The sequence below is a fragment of the Diceros bicornis genome, chromosome 17, assembly GCF_020826845.1.
Source record: "Diceros bicornis minor isolate mBicDic1 chromosome 17, mDicBic1.mat.cur, whole genome shotgun sequence".
NCBI classification, from domain to species: Eukaryota; Metazoa; Chordata; class Mammalia; order Perissodactyla; family Rhinocerotidae; genus Diceros; species Diceros bicornis.
In genome coordinates, this window is record NC_080756.1 from 53,823,659 (window position 1) to 53,841,108 (window position 17,450).

The window sequence follows — 17,450 nt, forward strand, 5'->3', positions numbered from 1 at the left end:
CTCCTCTTTTCTAAACCCCTTTTCTACTCAGATCCATACAGGATTTGCAAAGGTAGACTAAATCATACATGTAAATGTCCCTTTTTATAATTCATCCGTGTCTTCTGAAAAGTAGTCTCGTTAAGAACCTTGGTGGGATCCAGAGTAACTGAAGTTTGGGGCTAGAGCTGGAGATTGTCCATCAGGCCTCCTGGGATTTTAGCTCCCCTCCACTAAACTCAGCCTTGCTAAATGGCACAGCACAAACCTGACTTTCTTTGGGCCTCAGTTTCCCCTCCCCTCTGTGAAATGGAAAGAATACTACTTTTTCTTGTTGGTCCAGCATTGTTGGACTTGAAGTATAGTCATTGTTGTTGTATTGGGTGATGTGTGCAAAACTGCAGGAGCTCACTGCCTACAAGAGGAAATAGGGAGAAAGTGGAGAAGAGGGACAGAAGGAGCAATTATTTGGTATAGATCTACCCATCCCTGCCTTCCTCTCTTCAACCCCCATGTTTCTGGTTTGGTGAGTCCTTCATACCACCCATAATGCTTTGCATTGGTGCAGGCTGGGAAGGGGGTGTGTGGTCTCACAAGTTGTTGTTGTTTTTTGCATGCTTTCTTAATAAAAAAAAAAAAAGATGAATGTTTATGGGTTTGTCTTACCGGTGCTGGTCTCATGTTTCTTCTTGCCAGGCTAGGAAGGGAGAAATGTGACAACATTTGTTTTCAGTTGGCCTTTAGCCTCTCCCCCACCTTCTACCCCAGGGTGTGATTAGTTGACCCTGAAATTTTTTGTAAGATTCGTGGAAAAGAATAGTTAAAAGCATGCCTTTAACATTCCTTTTTTCAAATGCTATTAAATATAGTGAAATATTGTTGGGAGAGGCAGTCACCCCTTGCAGCTTGGTGTATGGACTAGGCCACTTTGCTTGCATTTGCATCCCGGGATATTTTAAAGATTAAAAATATTACAGTTTGTGGAGAAGTTGGGTCCCCATCTGGGACTTACTGTGAGTACTTACAGGTACTCACCAGAGTTTTTCATCAGAAATTATGAAATTCAAATTGTAGGAATTTCTTCAAAATACATTTCCAAGGTAAATGGAATTCTCAAAAGGAGTCCAGAAAAGCCAACTATTGAATCTTTATAACTATGCCAAGATCATTCACCCTAATATCCTATACACTAGCCTCAGGAGTCTGGAACTTATACTCAGGGTCTTGTGAGATGTGTTGGGATTTTCAGAAGGCTAGCTACTTGCCAATATAGCAAGCCTATGAGATTTAACTGTTGTATATTTAGAGATTATGATATATTCTGAGTGTCAGACAATTAAAAAGATCCATGAATCTCTGAGCCTTGCAAGGAACCATGAGAAAGAAAGCATTTATTCACATCAAATATATAAGCAGATTAAATTGGAAGGTAGCATTGCAAATCTTGCATCGTCAGACATTATTACCTCACAACTGAAAGAATTCCTAGTGATTTGAAATTTTTTTGCGTAGTACTTTATAACAAATTTGTAGTCCTAGACCCTCACCTCAACCATTGAACAAATAATAATGCCTTGCAAGTCTAAAACATCTCATTTTCTATTTTTCAGATGAAATCATTATATTCAGCTTAGATGAAGCTATGTGTAGTACAAACAAACTTGAAATTTTAGAGATTTAACACATAAAAGTTTATATACAGAGAAAAAGGAGAAGGTGATAGGGAGTTGAATATCTTTAAAAAATGAAAGAAGGATAGGAGAAAATCTATATAGATGGTTGGAATGATTAGACAAAGTAGAAGAAACTGTGTGGGGGCCTGCCCGGTGGCATAGTGGTTAAGTTCGGGCACTCTGCTTCAGCGGCCTGGAGTTTGCAGGTTCAGATGAACCTACACACCGCCCATGAAGTCATGCTGTCGTGGCAAAAAATAGAGGAAGACTGGCAACAGATATTAGCTCAGGGCCAATCTTCCTCACCAAAAAAAAAAAGAAAAAAAAAGAAAACGTGTGATATGTGTGATCATGAACAAATTAAAGTATGATGGTTAATGAATATTGGGATGCTGGATAAACAAAAAATACTAATGTGTTTGGATAAAATTCTTCATCTTTCAAAACAAGAAGTCATTTTATCATGTCTACAGAAACTAGCAGCATAAGCATATGATTTAGAAATATGGTAGGTATCTGAAGAAACATCTAAAATTGTTGCAAGAGTTATCTCTGGGAAATGGGCGTGGGAGGAGGGAGTGGTTGGGCAGAGTGGGGCAGGAAATTTCTTATATTTCATTATAAGCCTTGAATTCTCTTTCAACTATGTGCATGTATTACTTTGGTAAAGAAAAAGATTAATTTAAAAAACCCAAAGATACACTTTGTAATTTTGGCATAAAAGATACATACCTATAGTTATGTTTTTAAAAGTTTGCTAGTATTGCCAAGGGTACTCAGTCATTTTGTACCTTCACCCTCTTTCTTCACCCTCTTTCTCTTTTCATTCAAAATGAGTTTCTTGGGAAATATTAATTTGGAGCAAGAGGAGGAGAGTAATTTGAATCTTATGAAATTAGTTTATTAGAGGCACAAAGTCTAATGTGGAAGAAGATTTAGAGATGGGAATAATAAAGGAATTAAGGAGCTTAAGAAAAGGAATGGAAAATAGGTAGCTCTATCAATAGGCAGACAGAGTGAAAAATAGAGAACTCCCCAAACCACAGCTTATGTACCATTTCATGAGTAAGTCTTTACATGTTTTAGTAGTCTGTCTTTACACAATAGATGCTTATTTAGTTGTAATAATGGAAACTTGAAATTCCTGTGTCCTCTCTCCAGGCGTATTCCAAGTAGCGGGCATCTGGCATTGTGTTCTGCTTCAGACTCAGTCTTATAACTCCTTGTTTTCAAAGACTTTTTCTGTTTGCACTTGCTTTTCATTTAAAGCCACCACCACTACCATCACCACCACCACCACCACCACCACAACAAAGCCATAGAATAAATAATCATCTTTCACTTAGGTAGGATTAGAAGAAATGGTTTTAAATGGAATCTGGGAGGGGATTTAGATAATACTAAAGAAAAAATTTAATGATAGTAACGTCATTTTAAAACAGACTAGATTCTCAATTCATCTCACGTGGCTTAGTTTGGGATAGAAATAGACTAATGTTAACAATGATTCTCAAATTGAGCATTCATCAGCAACAAGAGAGCTTGTTAAAACACTTGCTGGGCCCCACCCCCAGAGTTTCTGATTCAGCAGGTCTGGGCTGGGGTTCCAGAATTCATTTCTAACAAGTTTCCAGGTGTCACTAGTGTGGGACCACACTTTGAGAACCTCTGGACTGATGGATTCTTTGATGTTTTCTGAAATCCCCTGCTCACCATATTCCTTGTCCCTTTAGAAACATGTTGCACTGGATGAATACCTAAGAACCTCTGCTTCTGTCAGTTGCTCTGTATTTTCACACAGCTGTACTGATACTGTTTTTTTCCAAAAAGACTTTGTTTGGGGTACAGCTGGTAGAGTGTGTGAGCTCCTCACTGAAAGCTGCCTCCAGAATGCCCTTCATGGACTGCCTTGCTTTCTTCCTAAAATCTTTCCCCAGGAGGGCATAGAGGAAGGGATTGAAGCAACTATTGGCAGATGCTAGAGCAATGGACACGTGGTCCCAGGAGAGCAGAGCTTCCCCAAGGGGAGTTTCTGAGTCAATAAACAATGACAGGACTCCAACAATGTGGTATGGAGCCCAGCAGACAAAGAAGACAGCTACCACCATCATGGCCACTTGCAAGGTTTTGCTCCGAGACTTGGTAAGGCGGCCCCGTCGCATTCGGAAGATAATAAGGCTATAACAGGCCACCATGACAATAAAGGGCATCAGGAAACCCACCACTAGCCTGGTGATGGTTATTGCCACCATGGGTGTTGACATTTGATTGCCATATGCAAATTGGCCTAAATTATCATCCAGGAAATCTTGTGATGGCTCATCAGGGTCTAATGGATTGCTGTAAGCATTAGATAAAAGCTCTAAATCAGTAGAGAAAGAAGCATCGGAGTTATCCAGTGGGTTAGTTCTGTCATCTTCAATGGGAAACTCGCTGGGGATTGTAGGTGAGACCTCATCAGCAGGTTTAAATAAATTATAATATGGATGTTTATTAGATAATCTAGGAGAATCCATAGGGAGTGAATCTCCAGAAGGTCTTTGAAATGTTTGAGAATGGAGAACAGTGGTGGCTGTCCAAGGATGATCATTTGTTTGTAAAGAGAAAGAGTCTAATCTATTATTCATTTCTCCAGGCAGTTGAACAATGGAGTTGTCAAGAGATCCATTTTCCAGTAGATCAAAGGTGAAGTCGGAATAATCTAATGATCTGTAGGGATCAAAATTGTAGCCACACATATTATGGTTGTCTACACTGAACGTTTCCCGGTATATGAACACAGGTATACACATTACAAAAGCTAGCACCCAGATACATCCACAGATAGTGAAGGCTGTCCTCACATTGCGATGATTCTGGCACCAGATTGGCTTGAGGATCAAAAGACAGCGGTCCAGGCTAATGGCAGTCAGCAGGAAGACGCTGGCAAACATGTTGAGGATAATGATGGAGGGGATGACTTTGCATAGGAGCCAGCCATAGGGCCAGTGTCCTTGGAGAGCCAAGTGAGCTAGGGAGAAGGGCAAGGAGAGGCAGCAGAGAAAGTCTGCTAGCGTGAGATGGATAAACCAAACTGTGTTCACTGTTCGCTGCATCTTTAGACCAGCCACCCACAGCACCAGCCCGTTGCCTGGCAATCCCAATAAGAAAGTGACGCTGAGAATGACCATGGAGACAACTACTTGAAATTGATTCCGGAGCTGTGGGAGTAAGTCAGTTGAATTGGTCTCAGCAGAGAAAGACTCCATTGCTAAATTCCTGTAAAAAGATGAACAAAAATGTTCAAACTAAGAGTGTCTTTTAAAAAAATGGGTATTCTTAGAATTCTAACCTTCTCACATAATGATGTAGACCCACAAAGGCTCTCAGACTGTTTTAATTTATAACTCTTGACTTAGCATTGGACTACACAAAAACATTCTCTGATAGACAATCTAAAATCTACAGTATAAATTTAAATGTGTATCAAAATAATAACCTCATTTGGAAGTCTATATCAATGTGAATTTCTCCTCTTTCTTGCACCTTTAATCTCTCGTTGTCCACTGGTTCCTTTCCTCACCTAGTGTCCCCTATTCAAAACAAACAAATAGGGTAAATGGGCAAATAATAACTTCTAGATCAGAGATTCTCAACTTGAGATCCATGAAAGGGCTTTAGGAATCTCTGTCACCACCTCAAATAATATGTAAAATTTTAACTTTGCATGTTTTTTATTTCTTTGAGGGCAGAAGGTCCATCCGTTCCTTCCACCAGATTTTCAAAGGACTCACCATTATGGAAAAAGGTGCTTTAGACCCAGTTATGTCTTTTAGGTACAACCTCATCTTTTCCTTTTGCTGTCAAATTTCTAAAGAGTTGTTTACCCTCTTTGTATTAATTTCCTCACTACTCATCATTTCTTTCTTTCTTTCTTTTTTTTTTTTTGTGGGGAAGATCAGCCCTGAGCTAACATCCATGCTAATCCTCCTCTTTTTGCTGAGGAAGACTGGCTCTGAGCTAACATCTATTGCCAATCCTCCTCCTTTTTTTCCCCAAAGCCCCAGTGGATATTTGTATGTCATAGTTGCACATCCTTCTAGTTGCTGTATGTGGGACGCGGCCTCAGCATGGCCAGAGAAGCGGTGCGTCAGGTGCGCGCCCGGGATCCCAACCCGGGCCGCCAGTAGTGGAGCGCGCGCACTTAACCGCTAAGCCACAAGGCTGGCCCTATTTCTTCCTTACTTACTTGTTTTTTATGAAAATAACTTGGGAAAAATAGCTTTATTATTGCAGAAGCAGAAACATGCATGAAGAAAATTGGAAAATATAGACAAGCAAAAATAAAATAAAAATGTCATATACCACCAGCTAGTGATTACCTTAATTTACATCCTTCTGAATCTTTTCTCATATACATATATGTGTATATTTTTTGTTAAGCAAAATTTAACAAAATTAGATCATACTATGCATATAGGTTTTTAAAAATTTTTAATAGTGGTAAAATACATGCAATATAAAATTTACCATCTTAATCATTTTTAAGTGTACAGTTCAGTAGTGCTAAGTATAGTCATATTATTGTGCAACCAATCTCCAGAACTTTTTCATCTTGTAAAACTGAAACTCTGTATCTATTAGAGAACAACTGCCCACTTCCCTTTCCTTCCAGCCTCTGTCAGCCACCATTCTACTTTCTGTTCTTATGCATTTGACTACTCTAGATACCTCATAGAAGTGGAATCATACAGCATTTGTCTTTTTGTGACTGTCTTATTTCACTTAGCATAATGTCCCCAAGGTTTATGCATGTCATAGCATGTGTCAGAATTTCCGTCCTTTTTAAGGGTGAATAATATTTCATTGTTTGGCTCTACCACATTTTGTTTATCTATTCACCTGTTGATGGACATTTGATTTACTTCCACCCTTTAGCTATTGTGAAGAATGCTGCTATGAACATGCTTATAAATGCGTGTTGTTTTATAAACTGCTTTCTTTTTTTAGTTTGCAGTCTCCACATTATACAGTATGATTGTACCTTACGGAATACTCTTTATCCAATTTTTTTCCAACTGTTCCAAAAACATCCTTTATAGTTGAGTTGTCCACAATTATATCCAATCTAAGATCACACTTTGCATCAGATGTTATGTTTCTTAAGTCTCTTAATTTAGCATAGTTTCTCTTTTTCAAGGATGCTGGCTTGTTTTGAGGTCTGTTGTTCTCACCACTCACTTCTTAACCCTTTGTAATTTGTCTTCTGCCCCATCACTCTGCTAAAATGACCTCTAAATAACAAATCAAAGCATCTTTTTCTGTCTTCATCCTCCACAATATAATGTGTCATTTTATACATTTACTCCTTAACACTGTCTTCTCTTGGCCTCTGTAACATTACCCTCTCCTGATTCTGAACATTCCCGTAAACCTACCCTACTTTATAGCTTTCCTGACCAACTCACTATTCCAAGTTAATGCCATTTTCTATTTCTTGGCTAATACTGTTTACTTCTATCTGGAATTAAGTCCTTCACCTTAATGTCCTCTTTCCTCCATCTTTAATCTCTACTTGTTGAAATCCTAGTCATTCTTCAAGATCAAGCTCAAATATTATATCTTCCTTGAAACCTTCTAATACCAATCAGAAATTAGTTCTTCAGCCTCTTAATTTTTTTGTGTGTGTGTGGTTTGAACCTCTTTTCGTATTCTCTATGCAATGATGCATTTTGTCTTGTATTATAATTATTGTTGTGGCTGTCTTATCCATCATCCTGGCCTTAAATTTCATGGTGGTGAAAGGAGTCCAGTTCCTAAATTCTTGTTCCACAGAATTTAGCACAATGCCTTGTATGACATAAAGATAAAGATTACTTGAATGGGTGCATGCTTATTTGGGGGAGTTTATCTTTTTTTTCCTTTCTCAACTAAATTTAAAATTCTTATTCTTATCCATTTAATCCAGTAAGGATGCTATCTCTTCTAACTTCCTTTTTGTTTTCCAGTTCCCAATTCTTCCTGTCTATAACAGCATTTTATAGAGTCCCAAAATAATTTTGTGACTTGGAAGCAGTTCTGCCGAGTTAACCAAATGTTGTCATAGAGTCTTATATAATCAGCAGACATTAAAATAACTGAGTCAACAAAATAGTAAAAAAGAAGTGATTCTCATTCCCCTTTCTGTAACCATACCTACTCAAACATTCAAATCCTGTCAGGATCCCTTCCTTCCCTGTTGTGCATGGCAGCTAAACCGATCAACCATTCTACTCCAACACACACACTCATGCACAGATCTGTAAAATATTGAAAGAAGAATAGAGTCCTAGAATGCCAGGACTGAAAGGAAATTTAGCAATCATCTCTCCTTGTCTTTACTTTTATTTTGCAGTTTTAACACTGAAACTCAGCAAATTAGGTGACTTTCACATATTCACAACTCGGAGAGTTCTCAGATCCTGGGTCCAATGACTGTCAGACCAATATTCTTTTTTTTCTTTTCTGAGGAAGATTGGCTCTGTGCTAACATCTATTGCCAATCTTCCTTTTTTTCTTTTTTCTCCCCAAAGCCCCAGTAAATAGTGGTGTATCACAGTTGTAGAGTTGTAGCTCTTCTGTATGGGATGCCGCCTCAGCATGGCTTGATCAGCGGTGAGTAGGTCCGTGCCCAGGATCCGATCCGGCAAACCTCGGCTGCCAAAGCAGAATGCACGAACTTAACCCCTACGCCATCGGGATGGCACCAATACTCTTTTTACTACAAAGCATTGCATAACTGAAAAGCCTTTGGTATTGCTAATAAAGGAAAAGCTACTGAGAGCTGCACAAATTGAAGTAATAAAGACTGAAGAGAGCAAAATTCCAGTATAAAGAAATTGAGTCATGTGGTGTGATCTATATTTTAAATATCACATATCATCTGTCTTGAAATGAAAGTATATATGAATTAGAGTCTTAGAAGTCTTTCAGAACAAGATTACTTTTTACATTTCTCCAAGTGTTTGGCTGAAAGATACCTCTATTTTTAAGATTAGTAGAGGACTTTTCTTTTAGTTTTCTATATTGAATTAGCCGATAGTAATTAAAAAGATAAATAAAATTCTGAAACTAAAATTCAACTATGATAGGAAATAAATTTAGATTCCAGAGTCAAATACTAATGATAAGATGACAGAATCATTAGCAATAAGGAATGAGCAAAAGAATAAAAGAAAAAAATAGGGAAATGGAATGAGAAAAATATATATGTAATGAAAAGAGAGACAATCAGTGATTTGAAAAACAAATCTAACAGGGGAAAGCTAGAATCAAAGGTCCGAAGGAGATACATAGCCAATTTAAGAGAGGGAAAAATGACATAAAAATTCACTATTAGTTCAAGAATGAAAATATGAAAAGCAAAGTAAATAGAATGTGGAATATTTAGGGAAAAAAAGGTATGCATAGGGATAAAACAAAAGAAATAAAAGTTAGGGAAGGAATAGGGGGAAATAGAAGATAACGACCCTCAAACCATTTTCTATGATAAGCAAAAAAAGCAAAGCACAAGTCATCAAATGGATCTAGGTTTTCTTACCAAAAACCTGAGACAGTAAGTGAAGGCTTCAGAACCAATATGGAGTGCCCACAAGTCCTGTCTGGTCCCCACACTTAACTGCAGTCAAGTCATGAAGTATGTTTAGGAAATTTGCTGAGCTTGTCTTTCTTCCTTTCTCTCTCATTTCCGATGGTAAACTTCACACTTTTGACTACTATCTGACTTCACAGGAAGAGTTTCAAAATGAGTCATTTCTAAATGTCTTAGATAGGAAAAGTCAAAAAACAGAAGTGAGAGGGCATGATTCTCAGATGTTTTCTGCAGGGAACAGCGTGTGGTTAGAGAGAGAGTACTTCTCTGCACAAGCTTCTCACTTTATAGGCTTCTTCTTTTGTTTTAGAAATGCAAAAGGAAAAAAAAGTGTGAGGGTGAGGATGGAGAGCAGTTGGGAGGAATGACTGCATAACCCCATGGATAGAGTCTCAAATCACATCTCTTTTAAATGCTTAATATGTGTGAAGAAATGTGCCATGCCCAAATCAGATGAATTAAACTGTGTTCTAGTCTCTAGAGATTCATAATCTAGTGAGAATATGCACCTATATACAAAAAACTGTAATACAACACAGACTATAATAGATGTAACAATAGATGTCATAGGTAGGGATATATTTAGCCTGTGGCAATCTACGAAAGTCTTAATGTAGAAATAAGATCTGAGCAGGTCTTTAAAGAACTACAGGACTTCTACAGGAAGAAAATGGTGGAAAGCTGTTTACAGTGTAAGTGGAGCATATCAGAGGCAGGTCAGGGGAGAGTGTGTCAGGCATTGGGGAATGGGCAGAAATCTAGTCAATCAGACTCTTTCATCTGGAAGGAGTGCAGAAGATGGAGAGTGACCTTGAGCAATGATTCCTGCTTAAAGTGTACATTGTAAAGAATTCTCACTCACATTATTCTTTTACATTTATGCATATGAAATAAAGTTTATTTGGGTCAAATGTATTTGAACACTGTCACCCATGGTAAGGCTTCAGTCGGTATTAATCAACTTATTGTCCAAACAATAATAGCTGCTTCTCCTCTTGTTTGCAGTCAAATAACCTTGTAATATTTTTGAGGCAGAAAGACCCAAGAAAAATGCCGAGTTGAGTTTTATTGTTTTATTTATATATGTCCCTTGTTATTATCTAATTACAAGAGTAGTACATACTAAAAAAGATAATTTAAAAGAATACAGAAGTACAAGGGGTAAAAGAATGAATGTTTTCATTTCCAATTCCACTGCCTAGATGTAACTATTTTTAGTAGGTTAGTATACATTCTTCGTGAACTATTTCTAAATACAACACACATTTTTTAAAAAAGTAGTTTCAAACAAAAATGGGATTATAATTTACATGTGATTTTTAAACTTTATTTTACTTAATATATCAGGACATATTTTCATGTAGTGCATGTAATTGTATTAATTACATTCTGTTTTTTTAATCCAGTATTTGGAAACATTGAATAATGAAGGTATTCAGAAAGCAGAGATATCAAGCATACGAAAGATAGACAGTGTTACCATCAATTTTATATATATATATATATTTCCTTTATTACACACACACACACTTTATATAAAGTAATTTATTTCCATGGTAAAAGATTTAAATATAGAGCGATTAAAGTAAAAACTAAAATTTCCTGAGCATCCAGCTATCCTAGTTGTACTCCCAGGAGGTAGTCTCTTTCACAAATACAAATGTAATTCCATTAAACACGTTTTATTCTGCTTTTTCCACTTTCTTTTCAGATCAGGACATAGTGGCCCACATCACACTTTTTTAAATGCTCCATGTTATTCCATTTAATCAATTATTCCCCTGTTGATGAATAGTCTGTTTTTAATCGAGTTTTTATAGACTTGCGATATTATGATTTATAAGAAATATATATTTGATCATTCAGATGACCAAAATATATTTTTCATACATATTTGGTCTTCATTCACAGTTCCTGGCTCACAGCTCTCAAAACCCTTGGAATTTCGGAAGTGTTGAGAGTGATAAAGGTGTCTTTTGTTTTGTGAATAAGGTAACTTTTGGAAGCACCTAAGGATGGGGGCTGGTTGCCAGGAAAACCAACCATATGATTAGAGGGTTGGAACTTTCAGTCCCCACGCCCCAACATCTCCAGGGAGGGGAGAGGGGCTGGAGGCTGAATCAATCACCAGTGGCCAATGATTTAATCAACCTATGTAACCAAGCCTCCATAAAACCCCAAAAGGACAGGGTTTGGAGAGCTTCCGAATTGGTGAACACGTGGAGATGTGGGAGAGTGGCATGCCTGGAGAGGATATGGAAGCTCTGCGCCCTTTCCCCATGTCTTGCCCTATGCATCTCTTCTATCTGATTGTTCCTGAGTTATATCATTTTATAATAAATCAGTAATCTAGTAAGTAAAATGGTTTTCTGAGTTCTGCGAGCCGCTCTAGTAAATTAATCAAATCCAGGGAGGAAGCTGTGAGAACCTCTAATTTATAGCCAGTTGGTCAAAAGTACAGGTAACAAACTGGGCTTATGCCTGCCATCTGAAGTAGGGGGGTGGGGGGACACTCTTGTAGGACTGAGCCCTCAACCCGTGGAATCTGATGCTATCTCTGGGTAGACAGTGTCAGAAATGAGTTGAATTTTCAAACAGCCTGCTGGTGTCCACTACCACCCCTCTCCCCCACCCGAGTTAGAAGTTCGGTCCAGGAATCCTTTGCAGCAGTTATAAACAATGCTTCAATGAGCACTCTTGTATTTTAAACATCTATAAATATTTCTGTAGAGTAAGTTCCTAGAATTGTAATTGCTAAATGTAAGAGCATGTGCATTTAAATTTTCAAAAGATGGGATTTCCCAGTAAAGTGACTCCACCAATTTACACTCCCACCAGCAGTGGTGAGAGTATCTTTTCCACTTGTAAAAGGTAACATCTTTACCATTAAGTTCAATACCATAAACATGTACTCTGCTCCTACTAGAGACACCATGCTTTGCACTGGAGGAAATGCAGAATAATGAGAGATGTACGTAATTATAACACAGTAAGGGCTGCTAGGAGGCTCAATATACTCTGGGAACACGGAAGAGGGAAAGACTAATTCTCATTGAAGCAAACAGGAGGATAATGCATGGAAGAGGTAGCACTTGAGCTGGGCTTTAAGGATGGGTAGAAATTTGACAGGCACTAACAGTGCTGTAAAATAATAATTTATCTATCTCTTTGCCCTACTAGACCATGAATTTGTTTCTATCTCCAGTGCCTCCTATCATGCCTGGTATAATACATGTTTGGGGCATGAATGAATGAATGAATATTTGGTTGAAAAGGATGTTAGCTTTTGAATATAATTCAAAGAGTTAATTTGAGTCTTTAAAGTTGTTTCTAGTGTAGATTCAGTTTTACTGATTCTTCTCTCTCTAAAGATTATAAAGCAATTAAAACCAACTGGAGAACTTACAGCTGCATTCCTTGGATTTTCAGATCAGGAAGGAAATTATTGACAACATCTTGTGAATAGTGCTCCTTTTCTGGATGACTTCTATTCTTTCTTATAAAGTGCTAATTGTTTTTTTGGTGTAATGTGTAAAATTTGGGGGAATTTATGTGGTTCATCTCTGTTTTGTTCCTTTTTAATATCTAATTATAAATTTCTATCAAAGATCAGATGCTTTGGAGAGAATGAAAGTTTGAATATATATTACAAAGGCAGTCATATTAAAACCTTTTATGAGTCACTGATTAATTCTACATTTTCAGTGATGGTGATCTGTATTCATTTGACCAAAACAAAAAATTTTAGAATCATGGAATCTCTAGCCTGTTTTGTATGAGAGAATTAAAAGCAAATATATGACAAAGTTTCTGTCCTTAAAGATTTTGATGAAAAATGACTAGATCGGTTATACATACATAGACTGTATGTAACCAACACTATTCTACACTAAATATAACCAAAGGCCAAAAACCGGATGGCACAGACAAATGCTATGGCTAGCCAGCAAAAGGCAAGACTGATGGTAGTTAGAATTAACTAGAAAAATTTAATGGAAGAAGATTTTTGAGAAGAAAAAAGCACTAAATTAGGAATTTGGGTTCCAGTTTTAGTAATAACAACTTGACTTTGGGCTGGAGGCTTGACCTAGAAATTTTTTTTTTTAGGTGTAAAATTAAAGAGTTGTATTGAATGATCCTTAAGGTTTCTTTTACGTCTCACAATCTATAATTCTCCTATTTGGGCAGGGAGAGAGAAGCTGAAAGGGACTTTCAGGAAGGAGGGAAGCATGAGCATGTATTAAGGTGGAGATGAACCCAACGTGTGAATGAATGACACAAGTAAATTGGTTTGGCTGGAGTAAAAAGAACATACTAAGGAGTAATGGAAGGTAAGTAGAGAGCCTGAGTTTGGATCCCAGCTCTGCCCTTTATTAATTGTGTGACTATACAGAAGATAGTCAAACTCCGTGTTTTCATTTCCTCACCTGTAAAATGGGGATTGTGTCAGATATTATCTATTGATACTCAAGCCATTCCCACTCTTCCTTATTACCGCTCTATTGGAAGCCTGGATACTACAATGCCTGGACTTTCTCTCCATTGGGGTTCTGATTAGGTTCTGCCAAAGGGGCATATTCATGTGCTATTGGAAAGTGAAGAGAAAAAGGAATCATTACATTTGATTCTAGAACTTAGTTTGTGCACAGAGATTGCAAATCTGTTTTAAAAGTAAAAGAACAAAAACTATAAAATAGAATAAACATTAAAACTATTAAAATAAAAGAGAGAGAGAGAGATTGAAAGGGGAATCCCTTAGCTTCTGGCTCCTGCAGAAGCAGACAACTCTGGCGGGCTCCTGCAATGGAGATGGCAGGTGTGACTATGGCAGCTGCTGGCGACTATGGGCTCTAGCAGGATTACTGCTTTCAGCAGCAGCCACAAGTCTGTGAGTTCCTTGATTCTTGCTAAGCAGCAGCAAGAACCCCCAACCTTCAAGATAAGTACACACTTGCCTGTTCTAGTTAACACCCTTTTCCATTTTTCTCTTCTAGTTCTAGGGAAGCAGCCTCTTGCAGTTATATCGTCATCTCCTCATCTATTCCTCTAGTCCTTCCAATACTTTCATAACCAAATGCTTGTATTAAATATCCTGTTTCAAGTACCTACAATGGTTTCTATTTTCCTGTCTGGGCAATGACTGTGATGGGGAATATTTGCTGTACCTACTCTATAGGATTTTTAGCAAAAAATGAATTAATACATGCAAAACACTTAAAACAGTGCTGGCACATAAGCACTCAATAAATGGCAGCAATTATTATGTCAAAAAACTAAGGTGGCTTCCAGTTGCCTATTAGATCAAAACCATTCTCCCATCTAGGCAATAATTTACAGAATGTTCCTTTCCTAGTGTTCAGTCACATCCATTTTTTCAAATCAAATCCCAACCCACGACCCTCAATGATGTCGATTAGACATACTCTCTTCTCCCTACAACGTAACTCCCTAATTATGCACATAGTTATAGTAAAACCAAGTAGGAACACGACTTGAAGAACAAAGTCACTCAGAAAGTAAAGTGATTCAGTTGAAAAGTAAATAAACCAAACCAAAAAACTCTTAATCCCACCTTAATAACAAATGTCTGACACACTTATGCTTGGATCTTGAAGAAATGAGGCAAATTTGGCATGATGAATCATTCAAATCTGAGTGGTTTAAAGAAAATTTAGCAAACTTTGTTTCTTCTATTGATTTGTTGGTTATTGATTTTCTGTTATAGTATGTATCTAGGACAGCCAAGGAAAGGAGACCGAAGGGGAAGTAAATTAAGTTTCATTAACACCCTTTGTGACTTTAGTTTCATGGAAATGAAAGTGGACAATGGGACAAAATTTAGTGTTCATCTAAATAATGAGAAGCCATAGGACCGTTTTTTTGTGGGGACAGGATTCAGGACTATTGAGGGGTGGATGGCTCTCATTAATGTAGGTCTAGATAAATTTTTGAGAAAATTTTTACGGATTTTTTAGGTTAGCTATCCTATTTGTGCATTACTTAGATAATGTCTTCTCCATTTCCTTTCTCCTTTGCCTTTTTCCTCCATTTCATCTCCACTAGAATGCAGACAAAAGAAAGTGCAGACATAAACATACTGAGTTGGAAAATCACCCACTTTTCCCCTCTGTGTAGGGAAAAACACAGTTCTTCATCTCCTGTGTGTCTCCTTTACTTTCACACAGCTGACCACTTCTGACACTTCTCGTTACCAAATGCGTGAGTTTTTTTTCCCCACATCAAACAATTCTGTGACACCAGTTGAGTGTCTTACAATTTAACTTAATTCTGACACTATCTACCTGAACATAGCATTAGATCCCACAGATTGAGAGCTAAGTCCCACAAGACTGCTACCCATTTCAGATGCTTATCACAAGTGGTATGTCCCCAGTTTACCCACAACTTCTGTCTGACTTGGCTACAAATCCGAGGTTCCCATGACCTCCTCCCCCTTGGATTTGATTGTTTGCTAGAGTGGCTCACAGAACACAGGGAAACACGTTTACCAGTTTATTAAAGGATAGGATAAAGGATACGGATGAATAGCCAGATGAAGAGATACACAGAGTGAGGTGTCGGAGGGTCCCATATGTGGATGTGTTCACCAACCTGGAAGCTCTCTGAACCTCACACTTCTGGGATTTTTATGGAGACTTCTCCACAAAAGCATGATGTATCGTTAACTCCATTTTCAGTTATTCTCCCTTCTCAAGAGAATAGGGGTTGGGAGCTGAAAATTCCAAGCTTCTAATCATGGCTTGGTCTTTCCAGTGATTAGCCCTCATCCTGGAGCCCTTCAGGAGCCCATCCAAAGTCTCCTCATTAGAACAAAAGACACTCCTATCACCCAGGAAATTACAAGGGTTTCAGGAGCCCTGTGTCAGGAACTAGGGTCAAAGACCAAATATTAGGACAAAAGAGCTCCTAGTGCTCCTAAGAGCAGCTAGGTCTCTTATCACTTAGGAATTTACAATGGTTTTAGGAGCTCTGTGTCAGGAACCGGGGGCAGAGACCAACATATATATTTCTTATTATAAATCACAGTTTCACACATATCCATTTCAGATGAAATGCTCCTTTTAAATCTCTTCAAATCATACTACATTGGTCACATTTGTCAGCCATTTAGGGGAAAATGGTGTTAGAATGGTAACTCCATTTCAGTTATTATGTTCTCTGTTGTATAGCTTTGGAAATATTAAAAATGAATGTATCAATGTTTATATTTACCTAAACAAACATATTTCTTAGTTCAGAAGTAAATTATTATTAATTTTAGTAATATCTTACACATTGAGGGCTTATCTACCAGACACTGTGCTAAGTACTTCATTGACTGTGTGTTATTTAACTCTCAAACCCCTCCAATGATGAGATGGACACTAATATTAGTACCTCATTGTTAAAAAGGACACTGAGATGCAAAGAGGCTAATGAATTATCCAAGTTCAGCCCACTATGTAAATGGAAGAATTAGAACCAGACAGTTGGCATCCAGAGCCTATGTTCTTCTTAGCCACTATGCTCCCTGTGAATGCTAATACAGATTCTCTTCATATTTGTGATAGTTATGCTTGTAAAGTCACCAAGAACACTAAATTAGCAGATATGGAGCCATTGCTCCTAGGGGAAATACAAGGATAGGTTCCTGCCAGCCTCTGGTCACAGCATTTTGGTCAACTGATCAGTACATAACCTTGTTTTATGTGTGTTTCTATTTAAAAACACTTTATTTAATATATATTGTTGATTAATTTGCATTAACCTCTCCACCAACAGTACTATAACTCCTGCCTGAATAAGATTTATCTAACACATATTTTCTCCATAAGTCACATCATAGGCCTCTTGCACTTAGGACAGTACACAGCACTTCAGCACTATGCTTGGGGGCCTTTTTAAACAGCAAAATCACCAACAAAAAGCATAAAAATGTGACAATCTTGACATAAATAGACTGTGAAAAGGACACTTGCTTCCAGTATGAGAGCTGAAACAAGAAGGCAGAGCGCCAACTTGTTTGACCTCTGCTGTGCATGCACATGTCTAGTGACTCAAGTATTTTGTCACTCTGTGCATGTCCAAGAATAACTGTGAAACTTCAGTGAATATTGATTTGGAGGTTACAAATAAATTTTAGTGAGTAGGCGTATTTGCAAATAGAAAATCCACGAATAATGAACATC

The 17,450-nt window shown here is 37.7% G+C and overlaps 1 protein-coding gene across 1 annotated transcript; it reads right to left on the reverse strand.

Moving 5' to 3' along the window:
- Positions 1–2,462: 2,462 nt before the first annotated feature.
- On the reverse strand, positions 2,463–9,341 carry C3AR1 (complement C3a receptor 1). The gene is made up of 2 exons (XM_058558853.1): positions 9,211–9,341; positions 2,463–4,910 (listed from the first exon to the last, which is right to left on the reverse strand). The coding sequence occupies exon 2, from the start codon at positions 4,898–4,900 to the stop codon at positions 3,446–3,448; it is 1,455 nt and encodes a 484-aa protein (XP_058414836.1). The 5' UTR covers positions 4,901–4,910; positions 9,211–9,341; the 3' UTR covers positions 2,463–3,445.
- Positions 9,342–17,450: the final 8,109 nt, after the last annotated feature.

Excerpts from the sequence above, each read along its gene's own strand:
- C3AR1 (XM_058558853.1), bottom strand. The coding sequence starts at position 4,900 with ATGGAGTCTTTCTCTGCTGAGACCAATTCAACTGACTTACTCCCACAG.